The 27,218-nt window shown below is 39.5% G+C and overlaps 1 protein-coding gene across 1 annotated transcript in view; it reads right to left on the bottom strand.

The window, feature by feature from the left end:
- The window catches only part of EIF2AK3 (eukaryotic translation initiation factor 2 alpha kinase 3), a 45,790-nt gene that overhangs the window by 2,132 nt on the left and 16,440 nt on the right, over positions 1-27,218 (bottom strand). Inside the window, exons 3-16 of the mRNA XM_072862271.1 lie at positions 21,332-21,526; positions 19,218-19,348; positions 16,921-17,155; positions 16,492-16,654; positions 15,034-15,171; positions 14,411-14,533; positions 13,592-13,812; positions 13,126-13,238; positions 11,959-12,081; positions 10,567-10,716; positions 7,807-8,575; positions 3,181-3,348; positions 2,529-2,630; positions 106-168 (exon numbers count right to left, since the gene is read on the bottom strand). Of these exons, the coding sequence (XP_072718372.1) occupies positions 106-168; positions 2,529-2,630; positions 3,181-3,348; positions 7,807-8,575; positions 10,567-10,716; positions 11,959-12,081; positions 13,126-13,238; positions 13,592-13,812; positions 14,411-14,533; positions 15,034-15,171; positions 16,492-16,654; positions 16,921-17,155; positions 19,218-19,348; positions 21,332-21,526 (2,694 nt within the window). The remainder of the gene's footprint in view (positions 1-105; positions 169-2,528; positions 2,631-3,180; positions 3,349-7,806; positions 8,576-10,566; positions 10,717-11,958; positions 12,082-13,125; positions 13,239-13,591; positions 13,813-14,410; positions 14,534-15,033; positions 15,172-16,491; positions 16,655-16,920; positions 17,156-19,217; positions 19,349-21,331; positions 21,527-27,218) is intronic.

The following is a 27,218-nucleotide window of genomic DNA, read 5'->3' as shown; positions in this document are numbered from 1 at the left end:
GCTTTTTTTTTTTTCCATTTTTACTTGCAAAGCAATTTGAAAGCAAAGAAAAAAGCTACAATGATTAAAGACAAAGCTACTATAAATAGCATCAGATATACTTACCTCTTGTGCATATTTCTGAGTGAACAATGGTGGAAACTTCAAATTTCTAACATCACTTAAGGTCTGCAAAAATATTAAGAAAAAAAAGTAATTTTTCCAAAATACCATTCCTCAATAGTATTACTCTATGATTCTTCAAAAATATGCAAACTGTGCAAACAAATCAGCCTGATGGAAAAAAAAACAACTTTGTTTAAAGTCTTGTTTTAGTGGTTAAAAATCACAACATACTTAAATGGTCAAGTTGCTGCTTCCCTAGGTATACAGCCTGCAACAGGAATCATGTTACAAGAATTCTGATCTCTGCAGGTTTAAATCAGCCAGATACACAAACTTGTACTTTTCCACTTTGGCTCAACAAAGTCAACAAATCTGTGCACCACCCATAATCCCCAAGATCACCTACACCACTATTAAGACACATGAAATGACTGGCTCTGTCTTAACAACGTAAGCACTAGTCTTTAACGTTTATGGACTAACGGGCAGATTTATCAGCAGTTTCGAAAGCAGCTCATGTTGCATATTTCTGTGTCCTTACAAGGTAGCTGGTCTCGTCCTTCTTTCTTCCACAACAAGCACATTGGCTCCATCTAGTGACAGTAATTTTCCCATGTTCAGGCAACACAATTATTTGCAGCAGGCTACTTTATGAATTTAAGTTCTGTAATTGCCAGCAACCCATGACCACTTTAGCATGTTTTAGCGCAGAAGGGCAATATTTAGCACTTAATTTCTTTTAGGAAGGATGTCCTTTTGTAAAAGTTTGAGCACAAAATATAAGAATTCTAAAGTTAAAACAAAATTCAATTCACTATTACCCCACTGAAAGTATAAACTTACCAGTTAATAGTGATGGGCAATAGTCAAACTCCTGTTCAAGAGAACTGAGTTTTATGACAAGAAAATGCTTCCAAAAATTGTTCTCCTTCTCTACCAGTTCAGTCTGCATTTAGTGATCTGTTTTCAAACATCTAATTTGGACATAAATTGCACTGCCGTAGACTAACTGCTAACAGCTTGAGACAGAGGCAGGTCTCACGCTCCACCTCTGGGGATTTTTCCAGCCTTCTGTCACAGTCTTAGAATTTGCTGGGCTACCTGGTCAGGCGGAGCATGTTTTGCTTCAGCAAGTAGTGCTAATGCTTGGCTGATGCCAATGAAAACTTCAGCATAACAACTTGGAAACAACTACTAAAGTAGCTAAACTCCAGAACTTGACAATAAAGGGCTGGGGGTTTCTTTTCGATTTTATCAAGGAGTGGAATGACTGAAAATCATGGGAAGTTAGGGCACTCTTTTACCCTCTTATGAAATAAAGCATCAGAGTTCAATGCAATTTAGGATTCACTCCGATTACTTGCTTTGCTTTCATACTCAGGACAGAAACTGGAAGAGCAAAGCTTGTAGTCACTGTGGCAGGAGATCTTGAGAATCCAGGATAGCTCTTTATTGGGTATATGTCTCAGTAAAACGGATTTTATTTAGGGAAATTGAAACTGGTTCCAGTGCAAAGGGCCCAAATTAAGCACTGTCATTCCTCCTCTAGACTACGCTCTTTTCTACCATGAAAAGCCAGAGCATTTTAAGCAAGAGAATGCAACACCAGCATAAGTGAAGCATTTGGTCAGACTTCATTCATGGTGTGGTTCAAGCTGCTTCTTACATCTCTGCTAAAAACAATCCATCTTCACATGAGAATTTAAACACCCCAAGCACATATAAATGATAAATACAGGTTATAATGACTCTTTCTTTCCTGCATAGGTCACTGGTCACCATATACAAGAGGAAAAACCTCTCTGGCTGTAGCCCCTGATCTCTATGAACTTGCTCCTGAGCAAGATGGATCTCAAATGCATTTTATCGACAAGGAAGAGTTATTATACACCATCAAATGTCCCAAATTTACAGGTGATGCAATGAAAGTCATCCATTACCAGGAAGATTGTGCTTGAAGCTGAGTGAGGTTCACAGTAAGACTTACTATAGGAAAAGGAACAGCAATTTTTCACTAAGTGCTTTGGCTGAAAAAGCACTGCAGATGCAAACGAAGGAAGAAATGATAAAAATGCACAGCATGGTTCCAAATCTTGAATGAAAAACAAGCTGGTAGGCTTAAAGTCACAAGCTATATTTGTTGCTTGAGTTCTTGGATATCCTAGTTCAATAGTTTCCCTTACTTGGCTTGACAACAGAGGAGCTTTGTAAAGAAATTAAGGCCTCAATTCAACTGCACACATTAGGAAGACTGCCATTTATTTTCAATGTTTCAGGGGGTCTGTACAAGGCTGATAAAGAAGTTGTGCTCCTAATTGAAAGGCTTTTTCAAAACTAAGAACCACCTCTTGCAAGTGTTTCACCAAGCGAATAGCTATTTTAAACAAATGATCAAACTGAGGATAGTCCAATACCATACATACCCTGACCCTCTCCATCTGTGTGCTGAAAGGGTAAAGCAGCTCAAAGAGAATCAGTCCCAAAGAAAAAATATCCACTTTGTGCGAATAGGTGTTCCCACAGATCTGAAAATTCAAAACTAGGGTTAGGTCAATCAAGCTACTCACACTATGTAATTATGTACAATTTAAACAACCCCCTTTCAAGTCAACATATGGAATTGATTATCCCTGTGCAGAGCTGAAAACTACAGGACAGGCACATTGGCAAACTTCATCAAATGAGCATGGGTGAGCAAGGTCCTGATCATCAGCTCCTCTTTGCAGACCCAATTGTAATGTAAAATGTTTCAACTTACTTAAACCTCCTGCACAAGTGTGTCCTTGCTCAATTAACTTGAATATTATACAGTTATCTTTCTACTACGTTAAAAACAAGATAAATGAATGCATCTAAGTACAAATCATTAGCCACTTTTTTGCTATAATAAATATTTATATATTAAAATATTCATTTTGGAATTCAATTTAGCTTAAAACTCTACTTTGATGAGAAAGAATTTAAGTAACTGGATTGCAACAATTTACTAGAAAGAGTGCCTCATCTTTGAGCTCCTGGGAATTCAGGTGTCTTCCAGGCACTGCCAGATATAGCTTTGGAGCAGAGAGCACAAACCTGTTCTGGGCTCATGTAGAGTTTGGTCCCTACTTGTCCTGTGTGCCTGGCATAAGCTGGCATTGGGGTAAGTACTGATTCCTCCTCCTCATCTTGGTCCATAGCAGTTACCAGTCCAAAATCCCCAACCTTTACTACGTCATCCATTGTGAAAAATATATTGGAAGGCTAAGAAAACAAACAGGTGAAAAGAAAAAAAATATATAAGTAATAAACAAGTGTCTGTGTTTCAGAAGATACAACACTTTGCTCTAATTCAGATAAGCCATGCTGTCAAGGCTAGAAATGCTCATTAAACATCAGGTTAGCAGAACCAGCTAAGAATCTTAGCTATTCAGGAAAAAGGAATTACTCCTGCATTAAATAGTCTCCCTTCCTGAAACTCAGACTGCTCATTTCTTGTCTTCCAGTAGAGGTTTACTAACACTACATAGGTCTGCTGAGTAACATGCACAAAAGTCAACAGCTGTGGAGAACAGCACAGATAAGTTATCCAACTCTCCATCACATGGCAAATTCACACCGGATGCTGGAGTTCTGACTCTTAGTCTTTTTTATTCTGAGTGCTGAACTAGTTTGCCATGTTATTAACCAGTACCTAGCACGTCATCTTAGTGTTAAATTACAGACACATGGGAAGCCTGGAAATGAACTCTGCTTTTCAGTTGCTACTGTGCAGTCTAACTGTGGGAATACCTGTTTACATAACAGAATTAAAAATTTGTTTTTGATAGAAGCTTAAAAACTTTGCAATTCACAGGAGCAGCAACAGTGATGATCTGGCTTAACTCTCCTTTAGCCTGTTTGCCAGGTATCACTATCCATGGCTTAACCTACTGATAAAGGAAACTGGAACTGAGATGCCCCCTTGCTAATGGTACATCTCAGATGGTTTCTCTAGAGACTTGCATTGTGGCTGATAGAATAGCACATGCCAAATAAAATATTATTTCTTTGAAACATGACTGCTCCACCTCAGTTACAAATACAGACAGACACGCAGTTTTGGGGGAAGAACAGACTGATCCTGCAAGGGGCAAGAAGCAGCAGGATTGTGTATGGGGAAAGGGCCGAGGCATGGTAAAGAGGCAGGTGGTGCTGGGCAAGCTCCTGTCAGAGCTCCTTCAAGGCTGGGAGAACATGGTCCATGCTTTGTTGACATAAACCTTGGAACAGGAGGAGACAGACAAATACAGAGCAATATTTTTCCACAAGATTAAAGGACTACAAAGCTGACCTATTTCAAAGTCCATCCGACTTCCTCAGTTAAAGACAAACCCACTCTGTGCACAACAGAAACAAGACAGATAAAAGGCTTCTTGGTTTTTTTTAGGCAACGGACAGCTCCGAGATAAGCACTACAGAAATAGTTAGATATAACTTGTTAGTTTCACAGTGCCCACATCCTGCCTCTAAAACTGCCTTCTGAGCCAGGTCTTATCTCCTGCTATATTTTCCTGTAATGAATGTCATGCCCTTCGGAGTCACAGCTCATTTAGTGCATGCAAGCTACTACCCCTGTAAACCCATAGCGTCTCCAGGCTCTCTCTGAAGCATTTATACGGCACCCACCCTCTGACTGCACACCCACATTGTCAAAAATCTTTATATCACAATTTTAATGCTTGAGGCACAAACGCGTCCATCAGGGATTTGTATCCCATTGCCTTGATCTCCGTTGCCCTCCTCCTCCAACCAACACACAAGCAGTCAACAAGATCTGTCTTGCTTCACGGAGCAAAATTTTTAACAGAAAGTGTTATTTCTTGTACTTCTCTGGCTGAAAACAGATTGTCTCTGAATGGGCTGGCATATAGTTTCTACAAATTAAGGAGAATGGACTCTCTGCTATCACAAACTGCCAGCAAAAATATGCCCTCAAGACCACATTCGGAAAGAGGAAGTCTAAGGCAGATGCACACACTTTTGATTTAAATCGGAAGAATACAACGACCCTCTAGTTTAGTTACCTCGCCACCTGCACAAAGAAATTTCTCTCCAGATTCTTCAATCAGAATAAGAATTCCCATTTTTTTCCACAGATATGAATAAGCTACTCACACATCCGGAAGACTACTGTTTAATTCAATTAGTGCTGCAAAATGTATCTAAGACTGTTCTTGCAGTTCTATGAAACTCATAATTTCTTTTGAGCTGTCAAGCATAATCGATGGCTTATCCTGGGAATAACAATAAATTCACTTGACAGACTTCTGTTACTGTACTTCATTTTCTTCAAAAGAATTTGAACTGTGACCTATTCACTTGCCTACCTAAATTCCTGCCATCTTGTCATTACGGTATCTCTGATTAGTAGGAGCCTAATTAATGCATCTCAATGTGCACTGTTAATTTAAATATTTAAAAGATCTTCTTGAATCTTTTAATATGCATGCATACAAATTTATTTTTTGTAGGTCAATGAGTTTTTGTTGGTGCCAATGGGAGCAAGAACTGGCCTCTGCTACCAGCTAGCTCTGCCTCTAGCAAAGACAAAACAGCTCTGCAGGTTATTTGCTTATTAGTGCTGGGATGAACTTAGGGTTGCATGACCAATCTCTTGGACAAATTACAAAATTAGGTGAGATCTGTTCCAAGGAGCTTCTGAAAACTATAGAAAATAGTTAAATATACTGGCTGTTTGTTTTGACCAAATTAACACAACAGACAAATAAGCTTCCAGGATCCAAGAATAACCTCTGTACATGCATGGGAAGTTTTCTGAAGCAGGAAGTTGTTCGTTCAGGGAGAACCTTTCCAAGTAGTTTATACGAGGTAAACAAAATAAAATCTCTCGTTCAGATTGCTGCCAACATTGAACTTTCAAGGTATTCCAACAAAACACTACACAACCGCCGATTAAGACTAATACAGCTTTACATGAAGATCTATGTAAGCTTTACTGAACAGTGATCTCAGTAAAGACTGCAGAGAGTTACAACTGACAGTATTGTTAAGAAAGGTTATTAATTAACAAGTCTCATAATGTATTAGTATAGGGATTTAATTACTTTTCTGGTCAGTTTCTCAAGCACTAAAGATTTTTCAGATAACTGGTTCAAGGTAATTGCTTAATGCTGATGGGGAAAGAAAATACTTGGATGGGTTCCTGAGTTTTTCTAACTTTGACATATCCTTTCAGTATTACTGAATTTGAATCCCCTTTTACTGCCACATCTGAGATGGCATTTTTTTCTTTTGTTTCTACTGATACCAAATGATTACTGTCTGAGAAGCTACAACAATGGTTATAATCATTTCAGTATTTACTCCACTGAGGTAGGTATTAATGCCTCCTCAAATAAACAAAGAGAAACAGGAACCACCTCTCCACCATTTGGCAACAGCAATCCATTTCTCAGAGCTTACAATAACAACACTAACTTCAGCTGGGCTCTTTAATTAAATTCTGGTATTTCATAACACATACCGACACTTCCAATGCTAAAAGTTCCAGCAAGATTAGGCACTAATGTAGGATCAGAAGCAAAATGAAAGAAGAGGTACAAAGGGTTACTCCTGACTTCAGTTACATTAAATGACAGAGGTAAAAAACACCTTTCCCAGTCTTAACTGGCTGGATGTTATCAGACATTAAGTAGATCATGCTGCATTATGATAGTCAGCACTGACTCTGAACTCAACTCCAGGACAGTTTACATTTTAATCCTAGAGCAGCAATACTTAATTTTTACTTTCTCTAATCAGAAGTAACACTGCTACTCTCAGGCAGTATTGCTACAGAAAGAAGGAGAATACCAGAATTAGGTATTTTTCCAACATTTAGGTATTTTCCAACAATTAGGTATTTATCCAACATTTAGGTTGGAAAAGACCTTTAAAATCATCGAGTCCAACTGTAAACCTAACACTGCCAATTATCTGCTTCACTTGAAATGGTAGAACAGGATCCAAAATAGCTTTCTTTGCCACACAGCTCAGCAATGAACAACCCCGTATAAAGAACCTGAATTAAAAATGCCATAAAACAAATGCAGCTGATCTGTGCCAGGTACAAGAAGTCTTACTGTAAGAAAGACTTTAATTGCAATAATGAATGATTAATGTTTATTTCCTGGAGCACTGCACCTCCAGATTATTGTGCAGACGTTAACTCAGCTTTTGTAACACCCCTGCTGAGGTCACTGATAAGAGTCAACTATTTTAGCAGGATTTGTCTCCAATGCCATATTACTCCCACATACAAAAAAATTTACCTGTATCCACACACTCATGATCTGTCAGTTTAAAGCAAAACTTGACACTGAGCTTAACAGCCTGGCACTGCTGTATTAGGAACAGTCAAATTTGGAATTGCTGATGCTCAACTTTGTAATGCAATGGAGGGACAGCTACCCTGTGATGCCATTTGAGCCAGTCCATGTGTTTCAGGAATTTCACAGCACCAGAGACTTTTGTGTGATATTGTAGGCACAGATAATTCAAGTTATGATAGCTCCAAAGATAATCTCACAGTACTAAACCAGCAAACGTTTGCCTATAGGGCACAGCCAGTGAGATAACCAGTTACAACCAGAATTTGAAAGTTCAGGCATTCAGTGATGATCATGCCAATAAATAAAAACCACCCCGACCCGTTTCCTACAGTAACCTATGAATACAAACCTTGAGATCCCTGTGCATTAATCCTTTGCTATGCAGAAAGTCAACTGCTTCAGCTATCTGCAGAAATATCTGCAGACAATCTGTCCTTTCCCTCTCCTCTATCATGCATCTCCTGTTCATCCAGTCTTTAAGGTTCTCTTTCCGGCAGAGCTGCATCTGGATGTAAAGATACACCTTTGGAGAGGTGGGCTTGACTTTCTCTGTAATATTTTTAGAAAGGTCCAGGCTTAAACTTGTTGGCCTTGGTGGAGAAACAGAGAGGGGACTTCCTGAAGCAGATTTCTTGTTATTGGATTCCTTTGTACTTTTTGCCTTAACCTCAGAAAGACTTTCATCACGTGAGACATCAATTTTATCTTCCTTACTAGAAGCATTCCCACAACCAGAATCCTCAAACACAATAGAAGAGGAGGTCCCTTCCCTCAGGTGTACAACAGGAACAGCTGAAGAACAAATTTCCAAGGAGTGACCCAGCTCGTTATTGTTGATAGTACTGTCTTCTACATCACAGCCTGTAAGGACACTGTCCTGAAGGTTCAGTAGTGGATCTTCTGACTGGTGTAAGTCCCTGTTGTCCGTGGCAGAAAATTCCAGAGGAGAAAACTGGCTTCCAGATGAATCGGACTGACCACAGGGTATTCCCACGGATCCTACCCTCTCTGATGAAGTGGCAATAACTTCAATGTGCTCCTTTGTAGAAAATGGCTCTGTTCTGATCTTAAATGATGGGACGTCCATTGGACTGGGAGAACTGAGTGGCCAATCAGTGCTAGAAAAACAAAACCGAGAGATCAATACTGCAGAACGTCATTCCACTAGAAATGCATTTTCAGAAGCCCAGGTTTAAACAACTGCTAACTCCGAGAACCATGTCATACTATAACAGTAAATAACTACCCAAGTGTGGGAATCACTAATAACCAGGATTTAGCATCCGTTTTTCTTAGCGAGCATAACGTTTTCTCATTGAGACAAGTGTGTTGATACAGGAAAATTTAGCAAGCTCTACTGCCTGGATTCCCAATGTGCAATCAGACTCATCTTCAGCTTGAAAAAATTCAGCCCTTTAGAACATGCATTGCAATGACTATTTAAAGTGCCTCAGAAGAATTACAGCTGTGAAATGTTAATTTGGTGCCTGAAATATAAAGGTCGCTGTATTCTAAAAATTGTTAGGCTTGTTAAGATGTTATTATGAGACCACTAAATAGCCTTGTATTAGGCCTCATTCATTAAATGGCAACATACACCCAGTTTTTCCTTTCTCTTAACATCCTCTAACTCCTTTATCTAAATTTTCCATTTTTAACCTACTTCTACCAAGCTTTATAAATCGCCACTCTGATTATGCCTCACAGATTTATGCTGAAATAAATTCATCGAAACATTGGAGTACTGAATCAGATCCATCAAAAGAGTACTGAATCAGATCCATCCTGTTCAATATTTTCAATGACATTGACAGCAAGATTGAGTGCACCCTCAGCAAGTTTGCAGATGACACCAAGCTGAGTAGCGCAGTTGACATGCCAGAAGGACTGGATGTCATCCAGAGGGACCACGACAAGCTGGAGAAGTGGGCCTGTGAGAACCTCATGAGGTTCAACAAGGCCAAGTGCAGGGTCCTGCACCTGGGTTGGGGCAATCCTCAGTTTCAATACAGGCTGGGGGATGATGTGATCCAGAGAAGCCCTGCGGAGAAGGACTTGGGGGTACTGATGGACAAAAAGCTGGACATGAGACAACAACATGCGCTTACAGCCCAGAAGGCCAACCGTATCCTGGGCTGCATCAAAAGCAGCATGGCCAGCAGGTCGAGGGAGGTGATTCTGCCCCTCTACTCTGCTCTGGTGAGACCTCACCTGGAGTACTGCGTCCAGCTCTGGAGCCCTCAGCACAGGAAAGACATGGACCTGTTGGAGCGGGTCCAGAGGAGGGCCATGAAAATGATCCGAAGGCTGGAGCACCTCTCCTATGAGGACAGGCTGAGAGAGTTGGGGTTGTTCAACCTGGAGAAGAGAAGGCTGTGGGGAGACCTTATAGCAGCCTTCCAGTACTTAAAGGGGGCCTATAGGCAAGACGGGGACAGACTTTTTAGCGAGGCCTGTTGTGACAGGACGAGGAGCAATGGTTCTAAACTAAGGGAGGGCAGATTTAGACTGGATTTAAGGAAGAAATGTTTTACAATGAGGGTGGTGAGGCACTGGCACAGGTTGCCCAGAGAGGTAGTGGAGGCCCCATCCCTGGAAACATTCAAGGTCAGGTTGGATGGGGCTCTGAGCAACCTGATCTAGTTGAAGATGTCCCTGCTCTTGCAAGGGGGTTGGACTAGATGACCTGCAAAGGTCCCTTCCAATCCAAAGCATTCTATGATTCTATGAAACCAAAACACCAAAGAGGAGGAAAGCAGTGGAAAGGAACAAAGACGACAGAGGTGCCAATGTTTACACTCGAATCACAGTAGCAATGCTCCAACCTTCTAACCACCCAAAGATTAATTTAACATCTATAATAGGAAACATCTTGTAGTTATTCAAAGCTGAAAGAAGGACCTTAACACAACAGAGGACCCAAAAATCGAGAGATGCTATGCACAAGTGTGATATATTTGTATCTTGTTCAATCGAAAAGTTGACAGGCTAAGTTAATAACCATCTCCTTCCTACGTAGTCTCTCCATCTTCCTGGATCATCTACCAGTTCTCCAGTTCTGTTGATGTACAACATCAAATTCAATTGTTAAAAAAACCCCTCAAGTTACCTTTCGTCTTTCAACCACTGTTCATCCATCTTTTCCTGCCATCTCTCAGGTGGAGCTTCCAGCCATGCGTTGAAATACCGAACAATACCTGGATGCTCAAGTTTAGCTAACGCCTTGACTTCCCGCATCACCTTTTCGCGAGCCAGCTCCCTAGAATTTGGGTGAGGAAAAGAAAAACAGAGATATGGTCACATAAAGCAACAACATAGCATAGAAATTTCTGCAAAGGAATTTAATCAAAGATAGCCCAGTATAAACCAGGCCAGCAGTATTGCTCTTCACCCCAAAAGACAGATATGTCTTAAATCCCACAGAGTAACTCCTTTAGGTTAGAAGTGTGGGGGAGCAGTATGTGCTCATAACAGCTAAGTATTTGGTCATCCTTTTTCAAATAATTACAGGCAGCAAAACTGAGAGGAAAAGGTGCATCTTGCTCTCGACTGTTTACAAGGATCAAAAAAAGACCACTAAACAGCAATATTCTACAGGGATGTAGAAGACACTGACACAAAAGAAGACAGACAGTAATACCTCAGTATTTCTTTTTTAACTGGCATAAAGACTATCTCCGTTCTATGGACAGGAAAGCAGGTAGCCTGCTATCTTACTGAAGTAAATGATCTCTCTTCATAAGACCGTAACTGGACCAAATGAAGTCAGATGGTTTTATTTAATGGCTTTGAATATGCTTGGAAAAGAAGAATTCAGGCTACCTTAAATTTCTGAACAAAACCTTTAATCTTAAATAGTCACGCTTATTTAACACATTAAAAAAAAAGTAATTCTAGATTTCATAGCTTTACCCCCTCCCTCTACTGGCCTGCCTGTTGCTGTTCTAACTTGAGATTTCCAGCAGCAGTGTCTCCCATCTCCCACTAAAAGGAAGTGCTGCAAGCTCTGTGTAGGGTAATTCAGCAGCATGGCTTGACCACCTATGACTGAAAGAAAAGGTAGGGGTTGTGGGACCAGAAAATGAAACAAATGGACAAATGGAGTTAGAAAAGCTGGTGATGGAGAGAGAAAAGAAAGAGAAGGTGGAGTAGGAAAGGTAAGGAGAGGAAGGAGAGAAGCAAATTAACAGCGCTACAAATAACTGCTCCTGTTATCAAAGGCTCTATTCATCAAGGAAATCAAAGGAGTTCCCATGTAGCCACAGCATCCTCACAAGGGTCCTGCTATGCAAGTATTTTAGCCAAGCAGGTCACCCTTCTGCTGTGATTACATATGCCAAATTCTCGATGCCAAAACTAAGTCAGCCCCCCATTAAAAAGTTCATCATTCATCCTAATGTAATATCTGGGAAATCAGTTCAGGAACAGATGGTTCAGTGTAGGACGGGATCCCACCATTCATTCATTACTTCTTCTATATCTCAACAAACTCATTCATTACCTGTTAGGCAAACGGATCCTTTTGATAGCATAGTTGCAGTCGTCCACCTTATTTCTGGCTTCAAAAACTACTCCAAAACCTCCACGACCCAGACACTGAATTGGTTCAAAATCTGTCAGATATCTGGGATAAGGGTGAGAAGAAGGGACAGAAGAATGGAGGGAGGATAGAGGAGAAAAATGCATTAGTTTAGATAGAAAAATAAAGTCATTTATGGCTAAGAGTGAAATATTTCTGTACAGGCAAAACATGCTGAATGACTTGAAGCATTTCTTATCTTTTTTTCCTGCTCACCCACTAAGGCAATCAGATGGTTACCTATTCATGGAATAGACAGTGGCTGATTTTGCATTTATTCAATGTCTATCACAACCCAGCAAGATCCATTATGCATGCACATGACAAACTGAAGAAGTTTTTCAGAATATCAGGTTGCATGCTTACTGGATCATGGACCATGAGTATGTAGCTGAAGTTTCTATACCCAAACTAGGCGGTGACAGCTACATATTTTCTAAATCATGATTTGCCTTTAACCCCACCCCAGATAACTATTTCTGCAACTAGTCCTCCTAAGCATCCCTTCTGAAACATCACTGTTCTTAAATCTCACTACCTTTCCTATTTTTCCTAATTTTAAATACTCCAGTTCTTATTTTCAGTGAGTTACAAACGTACAGGAAATGGTTACATTTTCTCCAGAGTATCATGACATGCCCCTATACACCCTTCTGTCTTAATCAACTCCTTCATAAAAGCAACAAAGGTTTGTTCCAAATATAGTCTGCTTATTCTGCAGAGTATATAAAACATCATCTGTTTCCACCTGCAATTGCCTTTCTCTGCTTTAATCCATAAACACAGAAACAGAGGGAGTAAGCACTGATTAAGACCTTCACGAATCAATCTTCCATTTCACTTATCAGCAGGAAATACAACAGCAACATTCCTGATCACAGGTATCCTGTAGATTGCTTAGACTAATCATAACTGCAATCTCCCATTGGTAATGGGGTGACAGGGTTCTTCGCGTCAGTTGCTGATTATCCCGCGAAGTCGGAGGACTAGGGTAGGTAAGAACAAGTGAACACCTCCTCTTTCCTCCAGATAGTATTAGTTATCACACTGACTAAAAACCCTGTACATGTTGTGTTGAACTGAGCTCACCTTGACACATATCCAGAGTTCTTGATGTCACTCCAGCTGCTGTCTTTAACATCTCCACAAGTGGGTTCATATTTACTATCAGTCTGACACTGTGTTTCAGATTCCTTCCGGAGCTACCAAGGGTTACCAAAACAAGACCAAAAAACAAATAAACAAAAAAATTCAGCTCCTTAAGTACTTGAGACCAGTTTGTACCACTAGATATGGCGTTAAATAATTTCAGTGTAAATATCTCCGAAGACGTCAGATATGGTTGAAGCAGTCTAATCTGCTTGCTGAAGCAGTTAAGCTAATTGTACATGGCAGCTGACAGCCTTCACAGATAGATTAAACAATAAATTTAGGCTTTTGATTTTGTTATCTCATTAGCTATTAACTTATTAATACTACTCATTGCAGACTCAAAACCGAAAGAGAAGACTAGAATAATACCTTCTGTATTTAGGGTTCAGAAAAAAATACTTACTCTGCTGTAAGGATGGGGATGGAAAAGTTTGCGTACAATAAAAGTTGTGGCCGCAATGCAAAATATAATGGTGCCAACAATTTCTTTCCACCAGTGAAGCAGAAGAACAGGATCTTTTTTGCGAATGTTCTTGTAATTCGTATCATCAAAAAATCTAACAGTGATCTGGGTGCTACGTTTATTTCTCTCTCTCTTGTAGTAGGGTAAGTAATAACCATTATCTGTGTATAAAAGACACAAAGAGGGCATAGATTTACTTGCAGGTAGCTACAAAACAATTTTGTCTTCTCATTAATACGTTTCCTCAACAGACACAGGGTATTTTTGTTTGCATGCCCCTTGATTTTAAATGGCACATAAGCAAATTCAGTTAATCAAGGTTGTGGACTCCACAGCAACTAGGTCTCCCATCAGAGTTTACCACTTCAGAAGGGCTGACCACTGATAGATTTAAAGCAGAATATCTTCCATATGGAAATTTTTTTACCGCCAGGCTGAGTCTCTAGCACTGTTAGCAAATTCGGAAAAAAATAATTCACAAGCGTTTTCCACTCAGACCAACTACCTGGTGGCAATGGCAGTACACACAATACCTCTGCAGTAGCAATTTCTGGCACTCTGAAGTGCTTTGTGTGGTGCTAATTGTACATACACCACAATTTGGAAATCCTAGTTTGGGCAATAATTTCCTAGTTCATTAAACGTTTAAAAAATATGCATATTTAAGATCAAATAAATGGCCAATTACTGAATTTCACAGATAATAAATGGGTAAACCTGGCTATTTGAAACACTTCAAAATTTGGAACTTCCACCTACCGTATGGATACTGCAGAACTGAAAGTGCTCCATTACTGTACTCCTCATGAGAATACTTGTCATTGCTGAGACACTTATCGAACTCATCAGACCCCACCAACACTGGAGTCCTGGAAGGAGAATCTAAGCATAGAAAAGTTTGAGCTGAATTTTTATAAAAATTCTGTTCTTGTATTAATTTAATGAGAACTCCAATTACATAATCTTAGAAAATGTCTCTTGGACCAGACCATGAGAACCAAAATTAATGCAAGCAAATACTAAGAAGGGTATTTTAAGGTAACAGTTACTTAACACCTCTCCTTCTTGCCAAAATACCAGTTTTGGACAAGTCAATTCACTCATTCACATCACTGCAAAAAAACTTCTTCCTCTTTTTGTTGAAAAATTTGATTTAGAAGACCCAACATTTCATTATTAAAAAAGACCCTGTCAAATCCATAAAAAAGAAAGCAGACATTAAATATTTAATTAGAAAAAATTAAACAATGAAGCACAGAGATAGTTCCTGAACTGACTTACAGCTGGAAACACTAGACTAGGTTGAAACATATTGGAAATCAGAAGGATGTCCTGTCTTTTCAGAGCTAAGACAGTAAATGAAACTCTGAATTGTTACTTACGGATTAAAGGTTTCCATTTGATTTTGGGAAGAGGAATAATTGCATTATCGTTCCTGGATTCCAGAGCCTTTGGGTTGGTTGGGAATTTCTCAGAAATTCTGACTGATGACTGAAGATACAACTGGCCCCTGTACATACCTAAGTAATAAACCAGAGAGCATATTATTGTGAAGATTTAGTTTTCTTCACCCCCAGAATAAAACTGCCCAGTTAAAAATATGTGGTTAAAAACATTTTTGAAATATTTCTTTATGTTCTGAGCATCTGAGATACTGACTCTGATTGCTAGGCTGGATGAAAAAGTAATATGTTCCCTCTGTTCCAGAAAAGCAAGAGATCAGGACATCTCATTTTCACTGTTGGAGAGCTGGTGCTACAGAAAAATGCCAGCAATTTTTAAGAGCTATAAAGCAGCTTGGGCTTTGCATAGGTAAGACTTCTTTCAAACTTCCTACCCTTGTTAATGCTGGTACAGATTACTCCTCAACAGCCATTACCAGGAAGGCTGGAACAATCTGGCTTCTTCCTAGTGTTATTCTTTACCTGTGTAACCACTAACAGGAAAGCTACAAGGTGTAAAGACTTACAGAAAAAGGCTAAGGCAAACAAAGCCTTAGAAAACCAAAGCACGTTTACCTCCCAGAAACAGATAGACAGCTGAGAGGAAGAAGGACCTGCGGCCACTCTATTTCAAATTGTCACAAACCACATCAAATTAATTCTGACAGCTGGATGAAAACTTAGTCACATAAAGTCTTAACTGAAATTTCTTCATGGTAAGTTAGTGTAATCAGCGTAGAGGAAAAAATGAGTGTAACAAATCAGCAGGCTGGAGGGAGATATTGCTTATTGCTTACCGAGGAGTAAGACTGCCTTGTTAGCTACAAACCTATCTTGAAAAGTTTCAAGACTTTCAATCATCTCCAATGTACTGAAAATACAAAGCAGCAAACATTTCAGAATCAAAATGGAAAAGATTTATGGTTTTGAAATGTTTTGGTTTTGAAAAAGAAAAAAAAAAGAAAAAAAATCAATCTTTTAACTATCACTGTTTAGGCTAAACGGTCATAGATATTAATTCTGCCATAGCCAAAGGTATACTGTACCTTCTGTAATTGTCAGAATTTCTAAGACTGGTACACAGAACTCTGACTTTGAATGACAACAGCAAAGATGACCACAGCAGGCTTGGAAGAGATGAGAACACATCTCTACCTTTTGAAAGTCTTTAAATGAAGTCAAGGTGCCTTTCTGGGATATATATGTTACTGAAGCCTCAATTTTTGGGCTTTATAAAGCAATGTGGGTTAAATTTAACAGCCTTCGTTATGCAGAATATCAGACTGGACATGTTACAGCTCCTCTTAACTGTAATCTCCAGAAAGATCTGCTTTACTACAACCTCAACAGAGAAAAGAATAACATTTACTACAGAAAATGCTGCAGTTGGTGTCTCACCCAAATAGACACTGGATTCTGTGGCCCCTCTTGCAGCTTCCACAAGATCTTCTTCATCTTCCAATACTTCACTGTTTGCAGTGTAACTTGTGTCATCAAACAGACTGATTGGAATTACTTTGCCATCCTTAACCAGCCATGCAGAAGCAATTGGAGTGCAAAACTGAAGAAGAGAGGGGTAACTGGAAAATTAATGTTGTATTAACTAGATATTATATAAGAACAATGCTAAACAATGTGCTTATGTTCCTTGTTTTAGTTTTTGTAACAGATGTAGCAGCTCAAAGTCAGAACTTCAGTTAAAAAAATTACAAGCAGATGTGTGCTTCTTTACATGGACAGCACCTGAAACCCAAGATGAAAGACATCATCTGTGATGCTGCAAAACTTCTACTTTTGTAACATATAATATTCTATCTTTTCCCCTACCTGGTACTCCCATTCCAGATGTCCTCCTTGTTTGTTAAAAGCCATCACCTTCCAGTCAGCTACTGAGACCTTTATCACTGTATCTTTCATCATAGCTTCCTGCTCATCCACATCTGAAATAATTTTTGTTTCTTCTTTGTTCATATTTGATTTAAAATTGCTCTCAATATATCCTGCTCTAGTTTCAATATCTGGGACGTAGCGCAGCTCGAAGTGACCAACGCTGAAATTCCACCTTCAAGAAAAAAGAGAAAAACTTTGTAGAAACAACTATTATATTCCAAGGAAGTCACAAATCTTCCATCCAGAAGTTTCTTAAACTGAATTACCTATATTTGGCCCATATTTTCACAGTAAACTCTCAGATTGTCAGATGAACACAACTGTACCAGGAGGGGGAGCGCTAATGCAGAATACAAACCAAACAAGCTGAGAAGTCTTGTCCAACATGATGGGTAAGTTGAGAAAACAGCTGGTGAAGTAGGGCCAATGGCATGAAAGGTTTAGTATATGGAGAGGGCAATTAAAATCATCAAGTAGTACAGCTGGGTCTGTTTAGTAGGAAAACATTATGTAGCTGATGAAAGCAACAAATATAAAGTATTTAGGAAGCAGCATTCTACACAAGACATATTTCTCTTTGTTAATAAAGCAGATTTAATTTGAAATGTAAGGTTTTTCAAGCTGAGGGAGGGACAGTGCTTTTTGTTTGTTTGTTTTAATCCCACACACAACCTAACACAGGATCTCTTTGACAGGTACTTCATGAAACCAGGACCACTCATGTCCCATAGGTTAATACCGAAAAAAGACAACTGTATAAGGAACACAGAGTTGTCTTGCATAGCCAAAAGCTCTTTAATTTTTGTAAACCAACAAATTAGGGCAGAAACTGAAAATTATTTTCAGAAAGAGAAAGAATAGTTCTTTCCTTTTCCATTATATAGCCCAGTGCTGTAGAGAAGATACAGATGGGAAAGGATGGCAAGTTTGTATCTTGAACAGCAAGAAGGGAGAAAATATTTCTTAAACAGTATGTTTGGGTACCCAAAGTTTCTTAGGACCAGTCTGGCAACCACCAGGAGCCCAAAATGTCTCCTTAAAGAATTTACACCCTTATGGTAAAAGTTTGGCATATTTTATATATTCAGTTGATTTATTAAAAGTTTTTCTTTCTCTGGACTAAAAACCCAGATCCATCCTGTAAACTCCATAGCAGCCATACCGCGTCACCAGGAAAGCACCTCTGTTTCTGACTACAAACACAGGAGGATTCTGGTGCGCAAGATGTCATACTATGTTTTTGAAAGAGATGTCTGAAGGAAAAAGCATGTTTTTATGACATACCTCTCCCTGCCAATATCAGTCTCCAAGAAGCACGGAACCCAAGATTTCTCTTTTCAGACATCTGATCTGCTAATCTACTGGAGTTCTAATTAGGTTGTCTCTGATACACTACAGATGCACAACCTGTCAAATCCTGATGCAAACAGAAGAGGGAGCAGGGAAACAGGGAATGACTAGTTCTCCAATAAATTGTTGAGCAGTTATTGTATACATGTATGGCAACCAGCCTTTTAAACCTGTATTTTATGAAGTGGGTTTTGGATTCTTTTTAGTAGAATACATGTCTGTATTTTTATAGAAAACTTGATGTATTAAAACTTCAACGTGACAGGATTAGGAAAATCACAGACTGGACCAGTTTCTACAGTTTGTAAAGAACAGACCACCTCATTATGAAATGAACAAAGTAGATTTAAGAATGGGACTTTTAAAAAATAAGACTGAAGACATTTTAAAATATCAATTTAAAATGAAAGCTAAAGACATCAAGTATAAAACAAACAGTGACAGTTACCATGAGTAGGTAAAGAACTTAAAAGTGAATCAGTAGGTCATAAGAAGACTTTTAAACTGTCTCCTTTTGTACAAAAATCAACAGCTGGAACAAACATTAGTGACATTTGCCTTGTGTAGTAGACCAGTGACAAACTCTTTGGAGGTATGCAAGGACAAGGAAAGTAATTCTCGTTTGATTTAAAGGGAATAAATATGTGCACATATATTTTCTGTCTAATCATCTATAACACTGAAGTTCAAGACATTTTTCAAAAGCACTGAAGAGCAAAGGGACTAGATCCTAGCCTAGTCTGGTGCATTCCTCTGGTTAACAATCTAAACTCCCTTGTGCAATTCCTAGTCTAATGAGAGTAAAAAGAAGGTCAAATCCTTAAAACGTTATGTATTAAGAACTTATAACTGTCGGATTGTTTCTGAACAATTCTTACACTTACTTTTCATTGCCACTTCGTGGTCCAACAGCACGGACTGTTTTCTGGGTTCGGTGTAATAGGAGTGTCTCTTCCTGTTCCGTTTCATCGTCATCCCACCGGCGACAGCCCATAGCTGAGCAGATGTACTTCACCTAAGGGACAAGGCAAGAGACTCGCACATGCTTGGAAGGTCTGAAGAACTTCAAGACAAACAAATGTAATCAACAGCAATATCAAAGCTAACAATCCTTACAACACATTTTTTGGCTCACGGGTGATTTGGAGCTCCGTGATTTTAGATGCTTGACTTGAGGGATGTTGAAAAGCCTGGTTTAAGAGATAAGGAATTTTCAGAACTAGAATTTTCAAAAGATTCTAGTAAGTCTACAGTTTGGACTATTTTGACTACCTTTTGACTATATTTTGCACATATTTCTACTTCTAACAGAAAGAAATCTTACCTCTCTCTTTTTCCACTATTTCTATGGACATCGAAAGAACATTCCTACAAGACCCACAGCATAATTCTGCTTTCGTGCCATATTTGTTTCATCATAACTCTATTAGCTTCAAATGAAGTACTATTGATTCATATAACATAGCACAGAGCCTTCCCCCTTTGCCTTGTCAGCTATTAAACAGGAAAGAAGATATTATTTAACTCTCACAGTCACACAGACTTTGCAACAGTCCCAATCTCAAACAGAATTTGGATTATATGGGCACTTGTATTTTGAAGAGGGAGTTGAACACACTTTCGGGAAGTCTGAATCAACGTCATACTGCCAAAGACAACAAACTACCCAAACTCTTAACAAGGAAGAGTCAGGCATTATTTCCTGTATGAGGCACCTTTGCTACTGTGAGCGTAAGCCAGGAATCAAAGCAGAAACCAAAATTTCCACTTCCTGAACACGGGGCAGAAGCAGTCGGTACACAGTGCCCTCTGCTATCAATGAGGAAATCAAAATGATTTCATGAACTCTTGTTTTGGGTCTATGCTTTTTATCACTAGTGATCACTCTACACCATGCCATAGAAGTGTTCTATATTAAAATGTATGGCCAAAGTGAAAAAACTGATTTTCTGGAAAACAAACATTGGAAGTTTAAAATTTTTAAACTGAATCTATTTTTTGAACTTGTTTTAAAATGCACCAACGTTTCTGATTTAGCAAATGTCTGTTCTTCACTACACAAAGTATCTACAAGCATTTTAATGACATCTGACATTAAGGAGGGGAAGGGGGATGTCAATTCTAGAACTCTGAATAATGCAATTAATTCCTGTGCTTTTTCTAGCCTTTTCGTCTTCTGTGTTTTTTCAATATATACAACTTTTAACCAATGGATTTCAGAAGAAAAATACCTTCTGAACTAGTCAGATAGCAAGTAGTTTTCAACTTAACTTTTGCATATGACTTTAAAATGAAAGGAGAATTTCTTCTAAGAGATAGTAAACTCACTGACAACTACAAGTCTTAAAATTTTGCATATGTTGAATGTTTTTCTTGTTTTCAGCCAGCTATCCCTCATTAGTTGTGAAAAATCTGAAATTAGTTGTGAAAAAAGTGTGTCCCCTAAAGCCTTCTTTGATATGCAGTAGGCTGAACAGCAAAGTCTACTTCAAGCAGAGCTAGATGATAAAGCTGAACTCCTCTCCAAGCTCGGTAGAAAGGGGTCATCCCTCTTTTTTCCCCTCGCTCACCTCTGCTCACAAACCCCCTGTCCCTTCCCTTGTGCTGGCTCTGGCACTCCCCGACCCCTTGCTGAGCTGGCTACAGCTAACCCAGCACAAAACTAATCCAATAAAAAGGAACAGTTTTCTGTTGGGTTAGCAAGTTGAATCAGCTTAGCAAAGGGTGAGACAAGTGTTAAAGTCAGCACAGGGGATACAGCAGGAGCCCACAGGCAGGAGGAGATTGCAGTGAGGGGCTCAGCCATACCATAGAACTGCACCAGCTGTTTAGCCTTACTCCAGCCCACTGCATTTGTTGCCCGAGAAACTCAGATTCTGCTCTTTTGTGCCATGCAGTTGTATACTTGAGCTGTACTGCAGTTTAAATCTCAAGAGCAACCTACTTGCAAGACAGTGCTCAAAACACACATACACAAGGCAACTTTTCAGGCTCTTACCTTCCCTGAGTATGAGCTCAGCCCATAGGTCGTCAAAGACTTTCCCCCAACTAAGACAACGTCCTCGCCAAATTTGTAGGATGACTCAAGAAGAGATTCAACTGTGAAAGGAACTGCTTCCATGCTCTCTCGATCCCGATCCCACTGGAATAGGTCCCCATCCAAGGAAGGGATTATCATCTTATTTCCAAATACCTAAAATAATTGAATTGAAAGTTAGCTACCATTTAACCACAATTTTATCAAAACACACAGATCACAAATGCCAACAGAAGTGCTGTATAAGCCAGTATAGTGCATTATATTCCAGTGTCCTATTTTATGGTTTCGTATCCCAGAGTTTTATTTTTCAGAGTTATACTGAAGACAGAAAACTTTCAGGCATTCAAATCAAATCCATATTTCACTATTCTTAGTTAAACAGTTTAGTGTGACACTTCTTCCACTTTAAGCAAAACATTTTAAAGCTCAATCAGTTCATAGATTAGTATTCATCCAAACTGTAGAAAATATGATACAGGGAGAAGCATTCTTGAAGAGACAGTCACTGGTTAAAGTGCAAATTTTACAGATTATTTGTGATAGTTTCAAGACAGTGGCATTGTAGGTAAAGTTCTACTTCATTGTTGGTTTTTTTCCAGAGCTATTTTACTATTTTACTGCTAAACACAGAATCAATCATTCTCTCTAGATCAGAAGGCTGAATTCGGTTTTAAAATAAAAGTTGAGGCTGTATGTGAACTCTTTTAAAATTAATGACTATTCCAGAATATCTATCCTCCTGTAAAGCAGAGAGAGCAATTATCATTGAGATTAGAGCTCACATTTCACCTTTGCCTTTCCAGACAGTTAAATCTAACTTCTCCTCCCCAGAATTTCTTCTGTTTAAGTATACCGTTCCTCTAAAACTTGCCTGGCTTTTTTCTTAAACATACAAAAAGTAAAAAAAGTGAAAAAAAATAAATCTTCACCAGGATACAGCGTTTCATCCATTACACTGAGATTTCCAAGGAGATCCTAGTTCGGAAGTATGAGTCATTGTCAATGAGTACTAAGGGACTTATTAAGAAACTCATTATCAGCATGATAGACCATAACTAATACTGTGGAGCCACTGTGGCTGTGCCCATCAAGAACAGTGAGAAACTGTAATCCACATAATCTTAGCTTTTGAGGATATGGATTAACATGGAAGATTTTAATGTTTTTTCAGAACCTCTGTCCATTTGGGCAGTATCCTACAACATAATTAGATTAAATCCAGATACTTTACACATTAGGATTTAAAAACTACTTCTGGTACATGTATATTAGTCACTTCAAACAAAATATTCCTGCTCAGACTCCAAGACACAGATGTATATTACAAAGCCATACAAAAGATCCAGAAGGTTTCTGGTTATTATTTCTGGAACCACTGTGAGGATCTGAAACCACATCTTCCACATAATTAAAATTCTCTCTAACATAAGACTTTTTTTTCCTCTAACTGGGTCACAGACCCAGCATTAAGCAAAGTTGGGATTCACCTAAACAGGGAGGGAAAGACAGATCTTGTAAATGCGTGCATGTCATGACTAACACCTCTTCCTGCACTGGTTGACACATCTCATTCAAAGAGAAAACTTAGGTGAGTTACCCGACAATGCTGGTGACTGTATTTAAGATCCCTAAAGGATCCAACACTGATGCTTTCTGGCTTTGAAAAGCATCATGATGACTGACAATTAAAATAAAAACTTCTCTCAGGAGCACAATGTGTAACTGAAGAGATGATAAAAATAACCCCCTGAGAGTAGCTGCGAAGTTCTTTACAAAGCAAAATGAGGTTATGTTCTTTCCCTCCCAGATATTTACCTTATGGCAACAAAGGCCAAACATCCTGGAAGAGACATTGCATGAGATCTCTGATGCACACGAAATGTTGCATTATGGCCTACCATAGGGGAGGAAGAATATACACACACACGGCTCTATACATATGCTTACAGAAATAAACCAACAAAAAAGCAAAAAATTTGTGCAGGGAGGGGTCATTTGTAGAAATCACCTGATCAGTGGAAAAATAAAGCAAACAAATAATGCTTATGTAAACCTTCATATTCATGAGCAACCTTGTGATCTTGAGAAACAAAAGCATGCAGATTTTGGAAAATACCTTTTTAAAAACAAAAGATGCCAGTGCCAAAGTTGCAGCTGTAACCATGTTGGAGTATTTTGTTAAAACATTCAACACAGAAGAGTAATGTAATAAAATATTTTTGTAATATATTATTTCAGAAATGCATAATAATTTTGATGACAACTTTTAGCCTGTGCAGCTGTTACTTTGCATCAATAAATCCTCTGTAAAGTTTCCTCCTGCACATGGTCCAGATACCTGCAAGTAGTTTGGAGGCCCATGCTCACCTCCAGCAATATAAGATATTCCACATATAAATAAGAATGAACAGCAAAGGTTCTTTTTATAAGCAGCTTTCCAAGCTGCTTATAAAAGCCAAACCAGCTCCTGTACCACTGTTTCAGCACACAGAGACCAAGCCTGGCAAACCCCGCCATCAACTGACTTCAAGTCGGATCCTCAAGAAATTCTACTGGCCATCAGTCAGCTAAATTCATATAGCGTGGTCAACCTAGATGTGTGCCAGTAGCAGCTAGACAGCCACTTGCAAGTTCAGACTTTCGGATACGCTTGCTGGAAGCCACAACCGCAATGACTCTGTAACATGGCTTGCTCCAAGGGCTGCAGATCTTCCCATCAGTTTGTGAAGAGAGGAGGCAGCGGTGCAAACTGCCCAGGAATCACTGCAGAGCAAGGGGGACTCTCGGTGGGTAACTCTGTGAGCTCTGGGGACACCGTGACACACATCACCTTAAGCGCTTCCCTTGTCCTGAAGGTCTTGCTCCAGGGCCTGAGTAGGAAATTTTCCACTAGCAAACAACAGGCAAAACGTTGGCCATTTCTGGGAACCACACACCCAAATTCCCAATACGCATGAAGCGCGCTCAGCAACACGCACTTGTATACTTCCAAAATACGGGTCAAATCAGGTCATGGCTTGTATGCCTTCAAAAATTCCCCGACAGTGGGGCATTGCCTGCTCATCTGTTAAAACCTCGGTCCCCATAAGCTGCGGAGGACAGACGAGACCGTTTTCGGTCAGCTCTGCTGATCACCTGCCTGTTCTCCCAACCTTGAGGGCACCTACAGGAGCAGCATGTCCTGCGTGACATTGGGGAAGAAAGGCTGAGAAAAGACACAACTGCTGCTGGTGAACACATCAGGAAAGGGAGCATAGGCAGCAGAAAGAGCTATTGCACTGAAGGTCAATGCCAGAGTACAAGTAGATGGGGTTAAACTGACCGTAAGTGCAAGCTAGACATTTCAGTTACTAACCATCACAAATGTGGTATTTCATAACAGAAACAGAACAGAAGAAAAAAAAAATCACCTTCTTTTAAGATGAATCTATCTATAAATGGGTTTACATGACAGGGTGCTGACAAGGGACTGCACCTGATTACCACAAAGGTCCACTTTCACTAAAATAGCTTTATTTGAAGAATGGGGCAGGTATGCAAATGTGCACACTTGCAGGTGCGCACAGTCACACACACATGTAACGAAAGGCATTTGTGGGCACTTGTGTTGACATCTTCTAAATGAGCAGTTTAGCCAGAGGCTTTAGAAGGACATTAATAATAACAACTCCTATCTGAGTTATGCAGCTCATTCTCTAGTACATCAGAAGCAGCAAAGGGACTTTCCTTGAAAGTACTAGCAACTAGCATCGGCATGCAGCTCAGGTAAAGGAATGACATCACCCTGTATCTCAAAAGCATTACCTCATCTCCTAATCCAAGGAGTGAGTCACCCAGGCAGTCAGCTGCAAATCTCTTGGCACAGAAAATGTAGGTTACCACGATGCACTTACACATTCCTCTGATCTGTCAATGTAAATAGCTATTTGTTCAGCTTCACTGGTCAGCAATATGGCACATAATTGTTAAGTGGCTTGTCTTTCAGAAGTAACACTTAAAAAAAACCCCACATTAACTATCGAGCCCTAAATGAGACGCTGCTCTTTTGCTCATTAAGAGTTTGAAGCTGAAGTTCTCCATTGGCTCGGCGCGGGATGCCGCAGCCCTATCAGCGGCGCTGGCTGCTCAATCTCCAGGCCGACGGGTGAGGTAATGCAGTTTCTCAAAAGCCTTCACAAAAAAGCAAAAAGGCATAACGATCCGAAATGGCATACGCTACCAGGGAATTTGCTGTCTAGACTCTTTACTGGAAAGGAGGGCACAGCACGCGAGGTTCCACGGCAGGTTGATCGGTGCAGGAAGAAAGCTGCTGATTTATAGCAGTGGAGGGGGGGGGGGGAAGAAAAAAGAAAAAAATCGTGTAAACAGAGATCAAAACAAGCTGAAGTACTAAAGCTTCCATGAGCTGTTTAACAGTAAGTGTGACATTCACTTCCCATGCCTAACACTCTTTATCATATGAAGCAAAATTCAAACCTGCTCACACACATCTGAGACAAGACTGGTGCCAAAACAGTCAATATTATCATTTTCAGATGGGCTGGACTTTCCAATAACTCCAAGGAAATAACTAAGCACAGGTAAAATATTTTCCTTTGAATAGGAAGTGTTATGTCTTTATGTTTTTCTAACACTTCAGCTTGTGGTTTTCAAATGTTATTCTTACAACAAACTGTGAGAGCTGCATTCCAGTTACTAATTAACTAAAACTAACCTATATGATCTTAAATAAGGGTACCAATTTTTTTCCTCTATGATTATCTCTACAATAGGATCACTGTGACAAACAGGATCGAAGCCAACATCAGGCATGTTCTTAAGAAAGCTACTTCTCAGTGAGAACTATGTCTTTTAAGCCCCTTTAAAATTAATCTAGGCAACATACTAAAAGCCACATATGGCAGCTTCGCTCTAAAGGGTAGAAACAAGAGTCTGCACAAACAAATCTGGGAAAAAGAAAGCAATCATTGTATGTTCCACATTTTTAAAAAAAATTCATAGACATACAGTAGTGCAGGTATCCCTACTATAAATGTTTACAGATTTTTCAGGTGAGATAGATATATATATATATACACATACACACACTGGGCAAGGTCTTGAGATGTCCCTCGTTCAGGTTGGTCTGGAACTGATTTATTGTCTGCCTTTTTTTTTTTTTTGCTATGCATGCAGGTAGGTATCTGCACAGATGCACTGGTTTATGACTTCCTTACAATATAAGAGGTTATTTCTCCTCTTCGGCTTGGATTTCAGGATGTTGGTTCATCTGTTTCCCTTCAGCTACCTGCAGAAATCCTGAAGCACAGGGTACTACAAGGACGATGGCATACTATTACTAACAGGCAAACCCTAATCAAACAGGAGTACACTGGGGTGAAGGGGCCAGCTAGAGTCTAAGGAGGCATTTCTCTTCAAACTTTCTGCAAGGCCCACAATATCACTGCTTCCTTAAGAAGAGAACAAAGACCCAGGCACTAATACAATATTTTGAAAAACAAAGGCTGTCAAGTTAAACTATTCCACTGCCTAAAGCACTGGTAGAAGAGCAAAGTATTCTTCAGAGCATACAGCGCTGTTTAACCAGCCAAGGAAGAAGAAAATTGACTGCAAAGGGGAGTCCATGATTTACATCAGCAAAATGACCTTCTGAGACGCGTTCAAGGGCAATGAGGAAGCTGAAGCAGGAAATGCCGACAGACAGATGCTTTTTTTGTCTCGAGAAGCTTTCCCTCTTGTGAATGCCATTACTTCTGATCTCAGCACTACACTTGTTTACGCAGTGCATACCTGCTCCTGACTACCTCCTGCTTCTGTTAACCAGAATGGTACACGCTGAGACCAT

The sequence above is a fragment of the Ciconia boyciana genome, chromosome 5 (genome assembly GCF_034638445.1).
Source record: "Ciconia boyciana chromosome 5, ASM3463844v1, whole genome shotgun sequence".
In the NCBI taxonomy this organism is placed as follows: domain Eukaryota; kingdom Metazoa; phylum Chordata; class Aves; order Ciconiiformes; family Ciconiidae; genus Ciconia; species Ciconia boyciana.
The sequence above is the reverse complement of the archived record's forward strand: the minus strand, read 5'-3'. Positions and strand labels throughout refer to the sequence as shown.